The 13,176-nt window shown below is 59.3% G+C and overlaps 1 protein-coding gene across 1 annotated transcript in view; it reads right to left on the bottom strand.

Moving 5' to 3' along the window:
- The window catches only part of LOC118701231 (venom factor-like), a 29,814-nt gene that overhangs the window by 9,371 nt on the left and 7,267 nt on the right, over nucleotides 1-13,176 (bottom strand). Inside the window, exons 12-28 of the mRNA XM_036405860.2 lie at nucleotides 12,243-12,455; nucleotides 11,349-11,543; nucleotides 10,491-10,649; nucleotides 9,550-9,679; nucleotides 8,754-8,825; nucleotides 7,553-7,753; nucleotides 6,474-6,588; nucleotides 6,006-6,091; nucleotides 5,372-5,511; nucleotides 5,079-5,291; nucleotides 4,123-4,189; nucleotides 3,585-3,671; nucleotides 3,288-3,491; nucleotides 2,274-2,349; nucleotides 2,029-2,188; nucleotides 558-653; nucleotides 319-469 (exon numbers count right to left, since the gene is read on the bottom strand). Of these exons, the coding sequence (XP_036261753.1) occupies nucleotides 319-469; nucleotides 558-653; nucleotides 2,029-2,188; nucleotides 2,274-2,349; nucleotides 3,288-3,491; nucleotides 3,585-3,671; nucleotides 4,123-4,189; nucleotides 5,079-5,291; nucleotides 5,372-5,511; nucleotides 6,006-6,091; nucleotides 6,474-6,588; nucleotides 7,553-7,753; nucleotides 8,754-8,825; nucleotides 9,550-9,679; nucleotides 10,491-10,649; nucleotides 11,349-11,543; nucleotides 12,243-12,455 (2,365 nt within the window). The remainder of the gene's footprint in view (nucleotides 1-318; nucleotides 470-557; nucleotides 654-2,028; nucleotides 2,189-2,273; nucleotides 2,350-3,287; nucleotides 3,492-3,584; nucleotides 3,672-4,122; nucleotides 4,190-5,078; nucleotides 5,292-5,371; nucleotides 5,512-6,005; nucleotides 6,092-6,473; nucleotides 6,589-7,552; nucleotides 7,754-8,753; nucleotides 8,826-9,549; nucleotides 9,680-10,490; nucleotides 10,650-11,348; nucleotides 11,544-12,242; nucleotides 12,456-13,176) is intronic.

The raw sequence follows: 13,176 nt of genomic DNA, 5'->3' as shown, positions 1-13,176 counted from the left end.
AGGTTTGGTGTCACCTTTAAGAGAACCTCGTGAGAACCCAATCCCACCTCATTTCACCTCAATTTTGACCATTTCCACCCCAGGTTTGGTGTCACCTTTAAGAGAACCTTGTGAGAACCCAATCCCACCTCATTTCACCTCAATTTTGACCAATTTCCACGCCAGGTTTGGTGTCACCTTTGGAGAACCTCGTGAGGACCCAAATCCACCTCCTTTCACCTCAATTTTGACCCCTCTTGGGGTGTCTACTTTGGAGAACCTCATGAGGACCCAAACCCACCTCCTTTCACCCCAGTTTGACCCCTCTTGAGACGTCACCTTTGGAGAACCTCATGAGGACCCTCTCGCTCTTGAGCTTCCCGGCCAGGGCCAGCGCGTAGGACGCCAGGGCCACCGTGTAGGGCCGGGCCAGCTGCTCGTAGCGCCGCGCCAGGAACCCGGCGGCCTTGTTGATGCTGTCGTCCAAGCTCTGGGAACCAAGGATGGAGAATTTGGCATCTCAGGTGGCTTCCACGACGGTCTGGAAGCTCAGGAATGTCACCTGTGGGGCCACTCACGTTGATGTGGTCCTTGCAGATGTCCCGTGCCTCCTGCAGGGCGATGAGCACGAAGGCGGTGAGGGACACCTCGGGCTCGGCGCCGGCGTAGCCTCCCTGCGGGACGAAAAAGAGGGAAAAAACCTCGGGATTGGGGTTTTCCAAGAGCTCAGTGGTCCACAGCAGCTCATTCCAAAGATGTGTCCTTGACCGGTCCGAGGGACAGCCAAGGGACAGCCAAGGGACACCCAAACTTCACCCAAGGGACACCCAAAGGGTCTCTGACCTTCATGTGACCTTCAGGTGAGGAACACCCAAGGAACATCCAAGGAACACCCAAAGGACACCCAAGGGACACCCAAAGGGTCTCTGACCTTCATGTGACCTTCAGGTGAGGAACACCCAAGGGAGATCCAAAGAATATCTGACCTTCACCTGACCTTCACCTGACCTTCAGGTGAGGAACACCCAAGGAACATCCAAGGAACACCCAAAGGACACTCAAGGGACATCCAAAGGGTCTCTGACCTTCATGTGACCTTCAGGTGAGGAACACCCAAGGGACAATCAAGGGACACTCAAATGTCACCCAAGGGACATCCAAAGGATACCTGACCTTCACCTGACCTTTACCTGACCTTCAAATGAGGAACACTCAAGGGACAATCAAGGGACACCCAAGGGACACCCAAACTTCACCCAAGGGGTGTCCAAAGAACATCTGACCTTCACCTGACCTTCAGGAGAGGAACACTCAAGGGACAGCCAAGGGACATTTAAAGCATATCTGACCTTCACCTGACCTTCATGTGAGGAACACCCAAGGGACACCCAAAGAACACTCAAGGGACACTCAAACTTCACCCAAGGGACATCCATAGGATATCTGACCTTCAGGTGAGGAACACCCAAGGGACAATCAAGAGACACCCAAAGATCACCCAAGGGACATCTAAAGAATATCTGACCTTCACCTGACCTTCAGGTGAGGAACACTCAAGGGACAATCAAGGGACACCCAAAGAACACCCAAGGGACACTCAAGGGACACCCAGTGGACACTCAAATGTCACCCAAGGGACATCCAAAGGATATCTGACCTTCACCTACCTTCACATGAGGAACACTCAAGGGACACTCAAGGGACACCCAATGGACACCCAAGGGACACCCAAAAAGCACCCAAGGAATGTTTGACCTTCACCTGACCTTCACCCAAGGAATGCCCAAGGAAATTTCTGAGGTTCATCTGACCTTCAGCCCAGGAAACTCCAAGGAACACCCAAAAACCACCCAAGGAACACCCAAAAACCCACCCAAACTTCAACCAAGGAACACTGAAAGAATTCCTGAGGTTCACCTGACCTTCACCCAAGGAACGCCCAAGGAACACCCAAAGTTCACCAGACCTTCACCCAAAACCTCCCACCCTCCACCCGAGGTCCCCCAAGCTTCGGCCACCAGCAGTGACAGGGTTGAGGTGTCCCCCTACCACCATCTCCTTATGGATGACGGGCGCGTCCTCCTGGAAGACCCCGTCCGGCTTCTGCTTGTTGAGGATGAGCCACTTGATGGGGCCGCAGATCTCGCTGTGCTCGATGTCCGTCAGCTTCCTGGCCATGGCGAACACCTTCACCACGTAGGCGGTCAGCCTGGGCATGGGGACACCTGAGGGTCACACCTGGCCGTGTCACCTGGGCTGGGTGGTGGCGGTGGTGGTGGCAGCAGGTCCCTCACCAGGTGCTGGAGGGGCGGCTGGTGAAGGCGGCGTGGGAGCTGTCGAACTTGCGGTAGGTCAACTGTTGGGTGTAACCTGCGAGGAGATGGCCATCGGTCAACGTGAGGGGTGGCCTGGGTGGGCTTCAGGCCACCAATGTCCTCCAGCCGTTGGTCAACGCCAGGGGTGGCCTCAGGCCATCATTGTCCTCCAGCCATTGGTCAACGTGAGGGGTGGCCTGGGTGGGCTTCAGGCCATCAATGTCCTCCAGCCATTGGTCAACGTGAGGGGTGGCCTGGGTGGGCTTCAGGCCACCAATGGCCTCCAACTGTTGGTCAACGCAAGCGGTGGCCGCGGGCCACCAACGTTCTCCAGCCGTTGGTCAATGCAAGGGATGGCCAGTGATGACTTCAAGCCAACAACGTTCTCCAACCATTGGTCAATGCAATGACAAATTTGAGGATGTTCCCACCATTTTGAGGACTTTCCCACCATTTTGAGGATGCTCCCACAATTTTGAGGACAGTTCCCACCACTTTTCGTTGCCATCCATCATTTTGAGGACGTTCCCACTATTTGAGGACATTCCCACCACTTTTGTTGCCGTTCCCACCATTTTGAGGACACTCCCACCACTTTTGGGGCTGTTCCCACCATTTTGGCGCCATTCCCACCATTTTGAGGACATTCCCACCATTTTGAGGATGTTCCCACCATTTTGAGGACATTCCCACCATTTTGAGGATGTTCCCACCATTTTGAGGACATCCCCACCATTTTGAGGATGTTCCCTCCATTTTGAGGACATTCCCACCATTTTGAGGACATTCCCACCATTTTGAGGACGTTCCCTCCATTTTGAGGACTTTCCCACCATTTTGAGGACATTCCCACCATTTTGAGGACGTTCCCACCATTTTGAGGACATTCCCACCATTTTGAGGATGTTCCCACCATTTTGAGGACATTCCCACCATTTTGAGGACGTTCCCACCATTTTGAGGACATCCCCTCCCTTCTGGAGCCGTTCCCACCTTTCTTGATCAGCTCGATGGCGCCGGCCCGGCGGTCGACGCCGAAGTTCTCCCACTGCATGGTCTTGTCCAGGTAGTGGACGGCGATGACCGTGGGCGTCATGCTGATCATGTTCTGCTCCCCACAGCCCGACGGGGTCACGATCAGGTGCTTCAGCTTGGCCCCATCGATGGCCTTCTCCACGATGATGGACACGGGGTTGCCTGGGCCAGGAGAGGACGTGTCACGCTCAGGATGTCCCACCTGTCCCCCTCCCCAGCCAGGTTGTCCCCACGTGTCTTCTCCGTGGTGCTCACCCTGGATGCTGACTTTGGTCTCCGACTCGGTGTTGGGGACGATGTCCGAGAGGTCAGCGGCCTTCACCCGCTCCTCCTGCACCCCGTCTGTGGGGTGGGGTGGCCGTGGTGACCCCAAATCCTCCGCTGAGGTGACCCAGCCCCACCCCACATCAGGGTGTCCCTTGAGATGCCCCAGTCCTCTGGTGGGATGTCCCTTGTCCTCCAAGCTGTCCCAAACCTGAGCTTGGAGGTTCCTCCTTGATCCCTCCAGATGTCCCAAACCCATGGTGGGACCTCCCTGGTCTCCAAAAGATGCCCCAAACCCACAGTGGGACCTTCCTGGTCCCCAAAGATGTCCCAAACCCACCACAGCACCTTCCTGGTCCCCAAAGATGTCCCAAACCCACCACAGGACCTTCCTGGTCCCCAAAGACGTCCCAGACCCATAGTGGGACCTCCATGGTCCCCAAAGATGTCCCAAACCCACCACGGGACCTCCATGGTGCCCAGAGATGTCCCAAAGCCACCGTGGGACCTGCCCAGAGATGTCACTCACTGACTCCCTTCTTCTGCGGGTCCAGCTCCACGATCTTCACCGTCTTCTCCAGCCGCATCCCCTCGGGCTGTCCAGGGCAGAGTCCGGCACTGAAGGTGGGCTTGGGTCTGGGGTCCTCCCCGTCCCAACCCCTCTGGACCACTGGGAGAGGCCTCCCAGTATAAACCAGTACCCCCAGCGACACATGGGGACAGCCCCAGGAGGCCACACCGGGTCACACAGGTCGCTGAGGTCCTGGAGACCCCAAGGTCACTCTTGTGTCTTGGTCAACTTCATTGTGTGGCCACCATGGTCAGCCTGAGCTTGGTGACCCCACCCAGATCATCAATGAAGATATTGATTGAAAACACCAAATCAATGAGGGCATCGAGTCCCATGGTCATCCTGGCTTTGGTAATCTCATCAATGAAGATATTGATTAAAAATACCAAATCAATGAGGGCATCAAGTCCCATGGTCATCCTGGCCCTGGTGACCCCATCCAGGTCACCAATGAAGATATTGATTGAAAACACCAAATCAATGAGGGCATCGAGTCCCATGGTCATCCTGGCTTTGGTGATCTCATCAATGAAAATATTGATTGAAAATACCAAATCAATGAGGGCATCAAGTCCCATGGTCATCCTGGCCCTGGTGACCCCATCCAGGTCACCAATGAAGATATTGATTACAAGCATCAAGTCCCATGGTCATCCTGGCCCCATCCAGGTGATCAATGAAGATATTGATTGAAAACACCAAATCAATGATGCAACCAAACCAAACTGGCCACACACGCTGACCCCTTGGTGCCACCACGGCTGACTGGACGTGCCACCACCCACCCCCCACCTCTGCCGTGGTGGACCTGGCCCACCCATGGTGGCCGCCCAACCACTGAAGGAGAACACCATGGATGCCACCATGCTGGGAGCATCTCAAGAACGTAGATGCCACCACTGGTGGCCACTCACCACCACCCGGAGCTTCTTCTTGACCCCATCACCCACGTATCGGTCACGGACGGACGCCTTGACCTCGACGTCCAGCTGGCCGAGCTTGAGGGGGACGATGACGAAGGGCACGGCGCGCGAGGACTCGGCCTTCACCCGCAGCACCTGCTGGAAGCGCCGCTTGGCCGTGGAGGGGCTGCACAGGTCGGGGTTGTAGATCAGCTCCACGCGCACCTGGACGGTGACAAGGAGGTCACACCTGAGGTCTGGACAGGGTGACCTTTGGTGTCCCCAAAAAAATGTCCCCAGCTGACCGTGATGTCTTGTGGTATGTAGTTGTAGAGGATGGCGCGGATCTCCACCTGCTCGTTCCTCACCACCGAGTAGGGCAGGCGGAGGTCGATGAAGAACTGCTTCATCACCGTGACCTCGTAGGGGGTGGCCACGCACAGCCCTGGGGTTGGGGACACGTGAGGGCTTGGGGTTGGGGACACCTCGTGTCCCCAAGGCAGCCCCGAGGTCTTCAGAGGTCCCTGGAAGGCCAGGGAGTCCTCAAAAGGCTTGGGAGATCCATCAAGACCCACAGAGCCCTCAAAAGGTTTGGGAGATCCATCAAGAACTGTGGGATCCTCCCAAGGTTTGGGAGATCCATCAAGAACTGTGGGATCCTCCCAAGGTTTGGGAGATCCATCAAGACCCACAGAGTCCTCACAAGGTTTAGGAGACCCCTTGAATCCCAAAGTTTAGGAGATCCCTCAAGTTCCATGGAGATCCCTCAAATCCCAAGGATGGCCACCAGGCTTTGGGGCATCTCCCCCTCAGATTTTGGAGATCCCTCAAATCCTGGTGAACCCCTCCAGGCTTTAGGGGACCCTTCAGGGACCCCCCACGAGGTTTGGGGACGTTCTGCTGGCCCCAGGAACCCCCTTGTCCTCCATGACCCCATACCTTTGGTGGGAGAGAGGCTGACGGCCAGGATCTCCCAGGTGGTGATGGAGTCCTGCAGGTACACGGGCACCGTCTTGGCCGAGATCCTGGAGAGGACAGGAGTGACCAAGAGGGTCAGGGGTGTCACCATGGGACTTCTCTGGTCCCCAAAGATGTTCCAGCCCCACAGCTGGACTTCCATGGTCCCTAAAGATGTCCCAAACCCACTGCGGGACCTCTCTGGTCCCCAGAGATGTCCCCACCCCACGGACCCCCAAGCAGGGCCAGGAGCTTGGAGATGACCCCTGAGAGGACCAAGAACCCCTGAGCTGGGCCGGGAGTTTAGCAGTGACCTTTGTGTGGCTTTGGGGTGACCATAACTGCTCTCCAGAGATGTCCAAGCTGGATGGGGACAGGGTGCCCAGGCTGGGCTGTGGGGTGGGAGGGTGGTGGCACAGGAGGGTGGTGGCACAGGAGGTCCAGGCTCACCCCAGCTCGTTGGGATCCCCTGTCAGCTGCTCCACCTGCCACAGCCAGCTCTCGGGGAAGAGGGTCCGCGAGGTGATTTCACCTTCCTCCAAGAAGGGATCCTCGTCCTCAAAGCCTGGGGGTGGTGGCATCGGACCTCTCGAACGTGGCCTCAGGGCTGAGACCCCTGAGTGGAGCCGGTATCACCCCAGCGCCACCCCAGTGTCACCCAGCGCCACCCCAGTGTCACCCCAGTGTCACCCCAGTGTCACCCCAGCGCAATCCCAGTGTCACCCAGCGCCACCCCAGTGTCACCCCAGTGTCACCCCAGTGTCACCCCAGTGTCACCCAGCACCACCCCAGTGTCACCCAGCGCCACCCCAGTGTCACCCCAGCGCCACCCCAGTGTCACCCAGTGCCACCCAGTGTCACCCCAGTGTCACCCAGTGCCACCCCAGTGTCACCCAGTGTCACCCCTTGTCTTGCCCAAGGTCACCCAACTGCCACCCAAGCGTTGCCCAATGGGTTGTCCAAGGGCCACTTGACCTTCACCCAAGGAATGCCCCAAACCCACCCAAGACCCTCCCAACCTTCACCCAAGCTCCACCTGAGGAGCACCCAAGGAACACCCAAGGTTCACCTGACCTTCCACCAGGGAAAGTCCAAGGAACACCCGAAGAACACCCAAGGAACATCCAAAGAACACTCAAGGAACACCCAAGGAACACCCAAGGTCCACCTGACCTTCACCAAGGAACACCCAACCTTCACCCAAGCTCTGGTCAAGCTCACCTTCACCTGAGTTCCACCAAGGAAAACCCAAGGAACACCCAAGGAACACCCAAAGAACACCCAAGGAACACCCAAGGAACACCCAAAGAACACCCAAAGAACACCCAAGGAACACCCAAGGAACACCCAAGGTCCACCTGACCTTCACCAAGGAACACCCGACCTTCACCCAAGCTCTGCTCAAGCTCACCTTCACCTGAGTTCCACCAAGGAACACCCAAAACCCACCCAGGACACTCCACCAACCTCCACCCGAGGTTCCTCCAAGCTCCCCGACCTTCTCCCACCCTCCGTGACCCAACACTTGCTTCTGGCCAGGCCGGTGCTGGGCGAGAGGTTCTGCTGGTCCCGCTTGGCCTTGATGTATCTGCAGCAGTCGAGGAAGGCGCGGACGCAGGCGTCGCCCTCCAGGATGTACTCGCTCCTCTGCTCGCAGCCGTGTCCCATCGGGTTGTCCTTCATCCCGTCCTCGCAGCACCTCCTCTCCAGCTTGTCCGAGTACTCGGCCGCTGGTGGACACCAGGAACGGGCTGGGACAGGCCCTGGTGGCTCGAGGGAGTGGGGACCTCGGGGTGTGGGACACTCTGGTGGCTCTGGCATGGGGACCTCGGGGTGTGGGACACTCTGGTGGCCCTCAGGGACATGGGGACCTCGGGGTGTGGGACACTCTGGTGGCCCTCAGGGACATGGGGACCTCGGGGTGTGGGACACTCTGGTGGCTCTGGCATGGGGACCTCGGGGTGTGGGACACTCTGGTGGCTCTGGCATGGGGACCTCAGGGGTGTGGGAGACTCTGGTGGCCTTTGGGACACGGGACACTCTGGTGGCCCTTAGGGAAATGGGACACTCTGGTGGCCCTCAGGGACATGGGACGCTCCTCTGGTGGCATCTGGGACATGGGACACTCTGGTGGCACTTGGGACAGGGGTTGCTGTGGGACATGGGACACTGGTGACCCTCAGGGTCTGGGACACTTTGGCAGCCCCAGGGACAAGGGACACCCTGGTGACCCCTGGGGACAAGGGACACCTTGGTGACCCCTGGGGACAAGGGACACCCTGGTGACATTGGGGACAAGGGACACCCTGGTGACCCCTGGGGACAAGGGACACCTTGGTGACCTTGGGGACAAGGGACACCCTGGTGACCCCTGGGGACAAGGGACACCCTGGTGACATTGGGGACAAGGGACACCCTGGTGACCCCTGGGGACAAGGGACACCCTGGGGACCTTGGGGACAAGGAACACCCTGGTGACCTTGGGGACCAGGGACACCCTGGTGACCTCAGGGACCAGGGACACCCTGGGGACCCCTGGGGACAAGGGACACCCTGGTGACCTCGGGGACAAGGGACACCCTGGTGATGTTGGGGACAAGGAACACCCTGGTGACCCCTGGGGACCAGGAACACCCTCGTGACCTTGGGGACAAGGGACACCCTGGTGACATTGGGGACCAGGGACACCCTGGTGACCTTGGGGACAAGGGACACCCCAGTGCCACCCACCCTTGGTGCCCTTGTACTCGGCGAGTGCCAGCGAGCGCCGCTTGCGTTTGGCAGGCTGGGGACACAGGAGCTCTGGGGACAGAGGGGACACTGGTCAGGACCCCAAGGTGTCCCAGGTGTCACATCCCAAAGCTCAGCGTCATCTCCACCATCCCTGAGGTGTCACCTCCTCCACCATCCCCGAGGTGCCACCTCCACCATCCCTGAGGTGTCACCATCCCCATCCCTGAGGTGTCACATCCTTGAAGTGTCACCTCCACTATCCCTGAGATGTCACCTCCTCCATCCCCGAGGTGCCACCTCCACCATCCCCAAGGTGCCACCTCCTCCACCATCCCTGAGGTGTCACCTCCACCATCCCCAAGGTGCCACCTCCTCCATCCCTGAGGTGCCACCATCCCCATCCCTGATGTGCCACCTCCTCCATCCCCAAGGTGTCACCTCCTCCACCATCCCTGAGGTGTCACCTCCACCATCCCTGAGATGTCACCTCCTCCATCCCCAAGGTGCCACCTCCTCCACCATCCCCAATGTGTCACCTCCTCCATCCCCAAGGTGCCACCTCCACCATCCCTGAGGTGTCACCTCCTCCACCATCCCTGAGATGTCACCTCTCCCATCCCTGAGGTGTCACCACCTCCACCATCCCTGAGGTGTCATCTCCTCCATCCCCAAGGTGCCACCTCCTCCACCATCCCCGTCCCCTGCTCCATCCCCAAGGTGCCACCTCTGTAAGATGCCACCTCCCTGAGGTGCCACCCGCCTGTCCCCGAGGTGCCACCACAGCTGTCCCCACCTGACCGCTGGGGCGTGGTGACCTTGACGCTGGTGGCCAGGCTCAGGCCGGCGTCCGCGAAGACGCCGACGTTGTCCCGGCCACTGCCCGCCGTGCAGCCGATGTCACTTTTCTCCACCGTGTCCCAAACCTGCGCCCACAGGGGACAGCTGTGACACTGCCACCACCACCCAGGGGTGACAGGACAGCTGTGACACTGCCACCACCACCCAGGGGTGACAGGGACAGCTGTGGCACTGCCACCACCACCCAGGGGTGACAGGGACAGCCGTGACACTGCCACCACCCAGGGACAATGGGGACAGCCGTGACACTGCCACCACCACCCAGGGGTGACAGGGACAGCCGTGACACTGCCACCACCCAGGGACAATGGGGACAGCTGTGACACTGCCACCACCACCCAGGGGTGACAGGACAGCTGTGATGGCCAGTGCCACCACCCAGGGATGATGGGGACAGCTGTGATGGCCACCACCCCAACCTGGGGACAATGGGGACAGCTGTGACGGCCACAGCAGGGACAGGGACAACCATGGTGGCCACTACCCAGGGACAGCAGGGACACGGACAACCATGGTGGCCACCACCAGGGGACATCAGGCACAACCATGGTGGCCACCACCAGGGGACATCAGGGACACAGACAATCATGGTGGCCACCACCAAGGACCAATGGGGACAGGGACAATCATGGTGGCCACCACCAAGGACCAATGGGGACAGGCACAACCATGGTGGCCACCACCAGGAGATGATGGGGACAGGGACAACCATGGTGGCCACCACCAGGGGACAGCACGGACAGGGACAACCATGGTGGCCACCACCAAGGACCAATGGGGACAGGCACAACCATGGTGGCCACCACCAGGGGACAGCAGGGACAGGCACAACCATGGTGGCCACCACCAGGGGACATGGAGGACAGGGCCACCCACCTTGGCCTGGGTGAACTTGTTCTTGTTGAGGACGTAGACCCCCTTGTCCACGGCCACCAGCCCCACGTAGGCCTTGTGGTCGCCCTCGAGGCGCAGCTCTATCCGTGCCCCCGGCTCTTGGTCACGGTTGTCACGTTGTGTCGCCCCCTTCACCACCAGCTGCCACAGACACAGGAGGTGACGTCCCCAGGATGTCCCCAAAAGACACTTTTGTCCTCCCCCCACCACGGGAGACACCACATTTGGACATGGGGTTCATGTCTGGGCCACCAGGGCCACCAGGGCCACCTGGGTCACCCAGGAGATGTCCAAGCTCCTCGTGGAGTGTCCAAAACCGCACAAGCGACACCAAATCCCCACCAGGGGCCACTCAGGTCCCTCAATGTCCCCTCAAGTTCTTCCAAAGGTCCCCAAGGATCTCAAGGTCCTCCCAAACCCTTCCAAAGGTCCCCCCGATCCCTCAAGGGCCCCCAAACGCCTCAAGGACCTCTCAGTTCCCTCAAGAACCTTCCAAATCCCTCAAGGAACTTCCAGATCCCTCAAGGACCCCCCCAAACACCTCCAAATCCTCCCAGACCCCTCAAGGGCCACTTCAAGGACCTCAAGGCCATCCAGGTCCCTCAAGGACCTCCCAAACCCCTCAAGGACCTCTCAAACACCTCAAGGACCTCTCAGTTCCCTCAAGGACCTCCCAAAAACCTCCAAGACCTCCCAGGTGCCTCAAGGACCCCCCAAACACCTCCAAGACCTCCCAGGTCCCTCCAGGGCCACCTCAAGGACCACTCCACCACCACCAAGGCCCATCCAACGTCTCCAAGACCCCCTGGGACCCCCCTGGGACCACCAGGGGACACTGACGGAGCCCATGCAGGTGTCCTTGACGTCCACCCAGACGGAGTCGGCCACGATCTCGCCGGGCAGGACGTAGTAGAAGGCCACGATGCGGAAGGACGGGATGAGCTCGGGCGTCACCGGCAGGGTCATGGTCACCAAGCTCTGGCCGGGCTCGTGCCGCTGCCGGCCGGCTCGGAGGATGCGGCCCTTGGTCATGATCTGCCAGGAACCCAGGCTTGGTGACCACCTGGACGCCCCTCAATGACCCCTCAAGGACCTCCCAGACCCCTCAAGGATCTCTCAGTTCCATCAAGAACCTTCCAAACCCCTCAAGAACCTCCCAAACCCTTCAAGGACCTCCCAAACCCCTCAAGGACTTCCCAAACCCCTCAAAAACCTCTCAGTTCCCTCAAGGGCCTCCCAAACCCTTCAAGGATCTCCCAGGTCCCCCCAAGCTCATCCAAATGTCCTCCAGGTCCCTGGATGTCCAGGTGGTCACCAAGGTGGAGGCACCACCGATCAACCACGGGTACCCACCAGGTAGGTGAAACCTCCCAGGTCCCTCAGGGACCTCCCAAACCCCTCAAGAACCTCTCAGTTCCCTCAAGAACCTTCCAAACCCCTCATGGACCCCCCAAACCCCTCAAGGACCTCTCAGTTCACTCAAGAACCTTCCAAACCCTTCGAGGACCTCCCAGGTCCCTCAAGGACTGCTCAGTTCCTTCAAGAACCTTCCAAACCCCTCAATGACCCCCCAAACCCCTCAAGGATCTCCCAAACCCCTCAAGGATCTCCCAAACCCCTCAAGGACCTCCCAAGTCCCTCAAGGGCCCCCCAGGCTCATCCAAATGTCCTCCAGGTCCCTGGACGTCCAGATGGCCAAGGTGGGGGCACCACCGATCAACCGCGGGTACCCACCAGGTAGGTGAAGAACGGGACGGAGTTGCGGACGTTGTTGTTGCTGGTCTTGAGGTGGAAGTTGACGGCCAGGTTGTCCCCGGGCTGGAGCTCGGTGGCGGCCACCGCCAGGTGCAGGAAGTTGCCCGAGCCGGCCTGGCTGCGATAGGCCTGGGCCGTCATCTGCCGCGAGGCCTGGCGCTCCGGGGGCAGCCCCTCCTGCGCCGTCCGCACCTGGCACAGGGGACACGGTGGCACTCGGTCAGCGGGGAGGGACACGGGCCGGGCTGGGGGCAGCGGGGAGGCCTTGGCCACCAGAGAGGTTCCATAGAGGAACCATCATGGAGAGCTTGGCCACCAGAGAGGTTCCATAGAGGAACCATCATGGAGAGCTTGGCCACCAGAGAGGTTCCATAGAGGCCTTGGCCATCATGGAGGGCTTGGCCACCAGAGAGGTTCCATAGAGGAACCATCATGGAGAGCTTGGCCACCATAGAGATTCCATAAAGGCCTTGGCCATCATGGAGGGCTTGGCCACCAGAGAGGTTCCATAGAGGCCTTGGCCATCATGGAGGGCTTGGCCACCAGAGAGGTTCCATAAAGGCCTTGGCCATCATGGAGGGCTTGGCCACCAGAGAGGTTCCATAGAAGTCTTGGCCATCGTGGTGGGCTTGGCCATCATAGAGATCTTGGCCATCATGGAGATCTGGGCCACCATAGGGGCTCCATAAAGGTCTTGGCCACCAGAGAGGTTCCATAGAGGCCTTGGCCATCATGGAGGGCTTGGCCACCAGAGAGGTTCCATAAAGGCCTTGGCCGTCATGGAGGGCTTGGACATCATGAAGAGCTTGGCCACCATAGAGGTTCCATAGAGGCCTTGGCCACCAGAGAGGTTCCATAAAGGCCTTGGCCATCATGGAGGGCTTGGCCACCATAGAGGTTCCATAGAGGTTCC

This window comes from Molothrus ater, unplaced genomic scaffold (assembly GCF_012460135.2).
Source record: "Molothrus ater isolate BHLD 08-10-18 breed brown headed cowbird unplaced genomic scaffold, BPBGC_Mater_1.1 matUn_MA167, whole genome shotgun sequence".
Classification (NCBI taxonomy): domain Eukaryota; kingdom Metazoa; phylum Chordata; class Aves; order Passeriformes; family Icteridae; genus Molothrus; species Molothrus ater.
The sequence above is the reverse complement of the archived record's forward strand: the minus strand, read 5'-3'. Positions and strand labels throughout refer to the sequence as shown.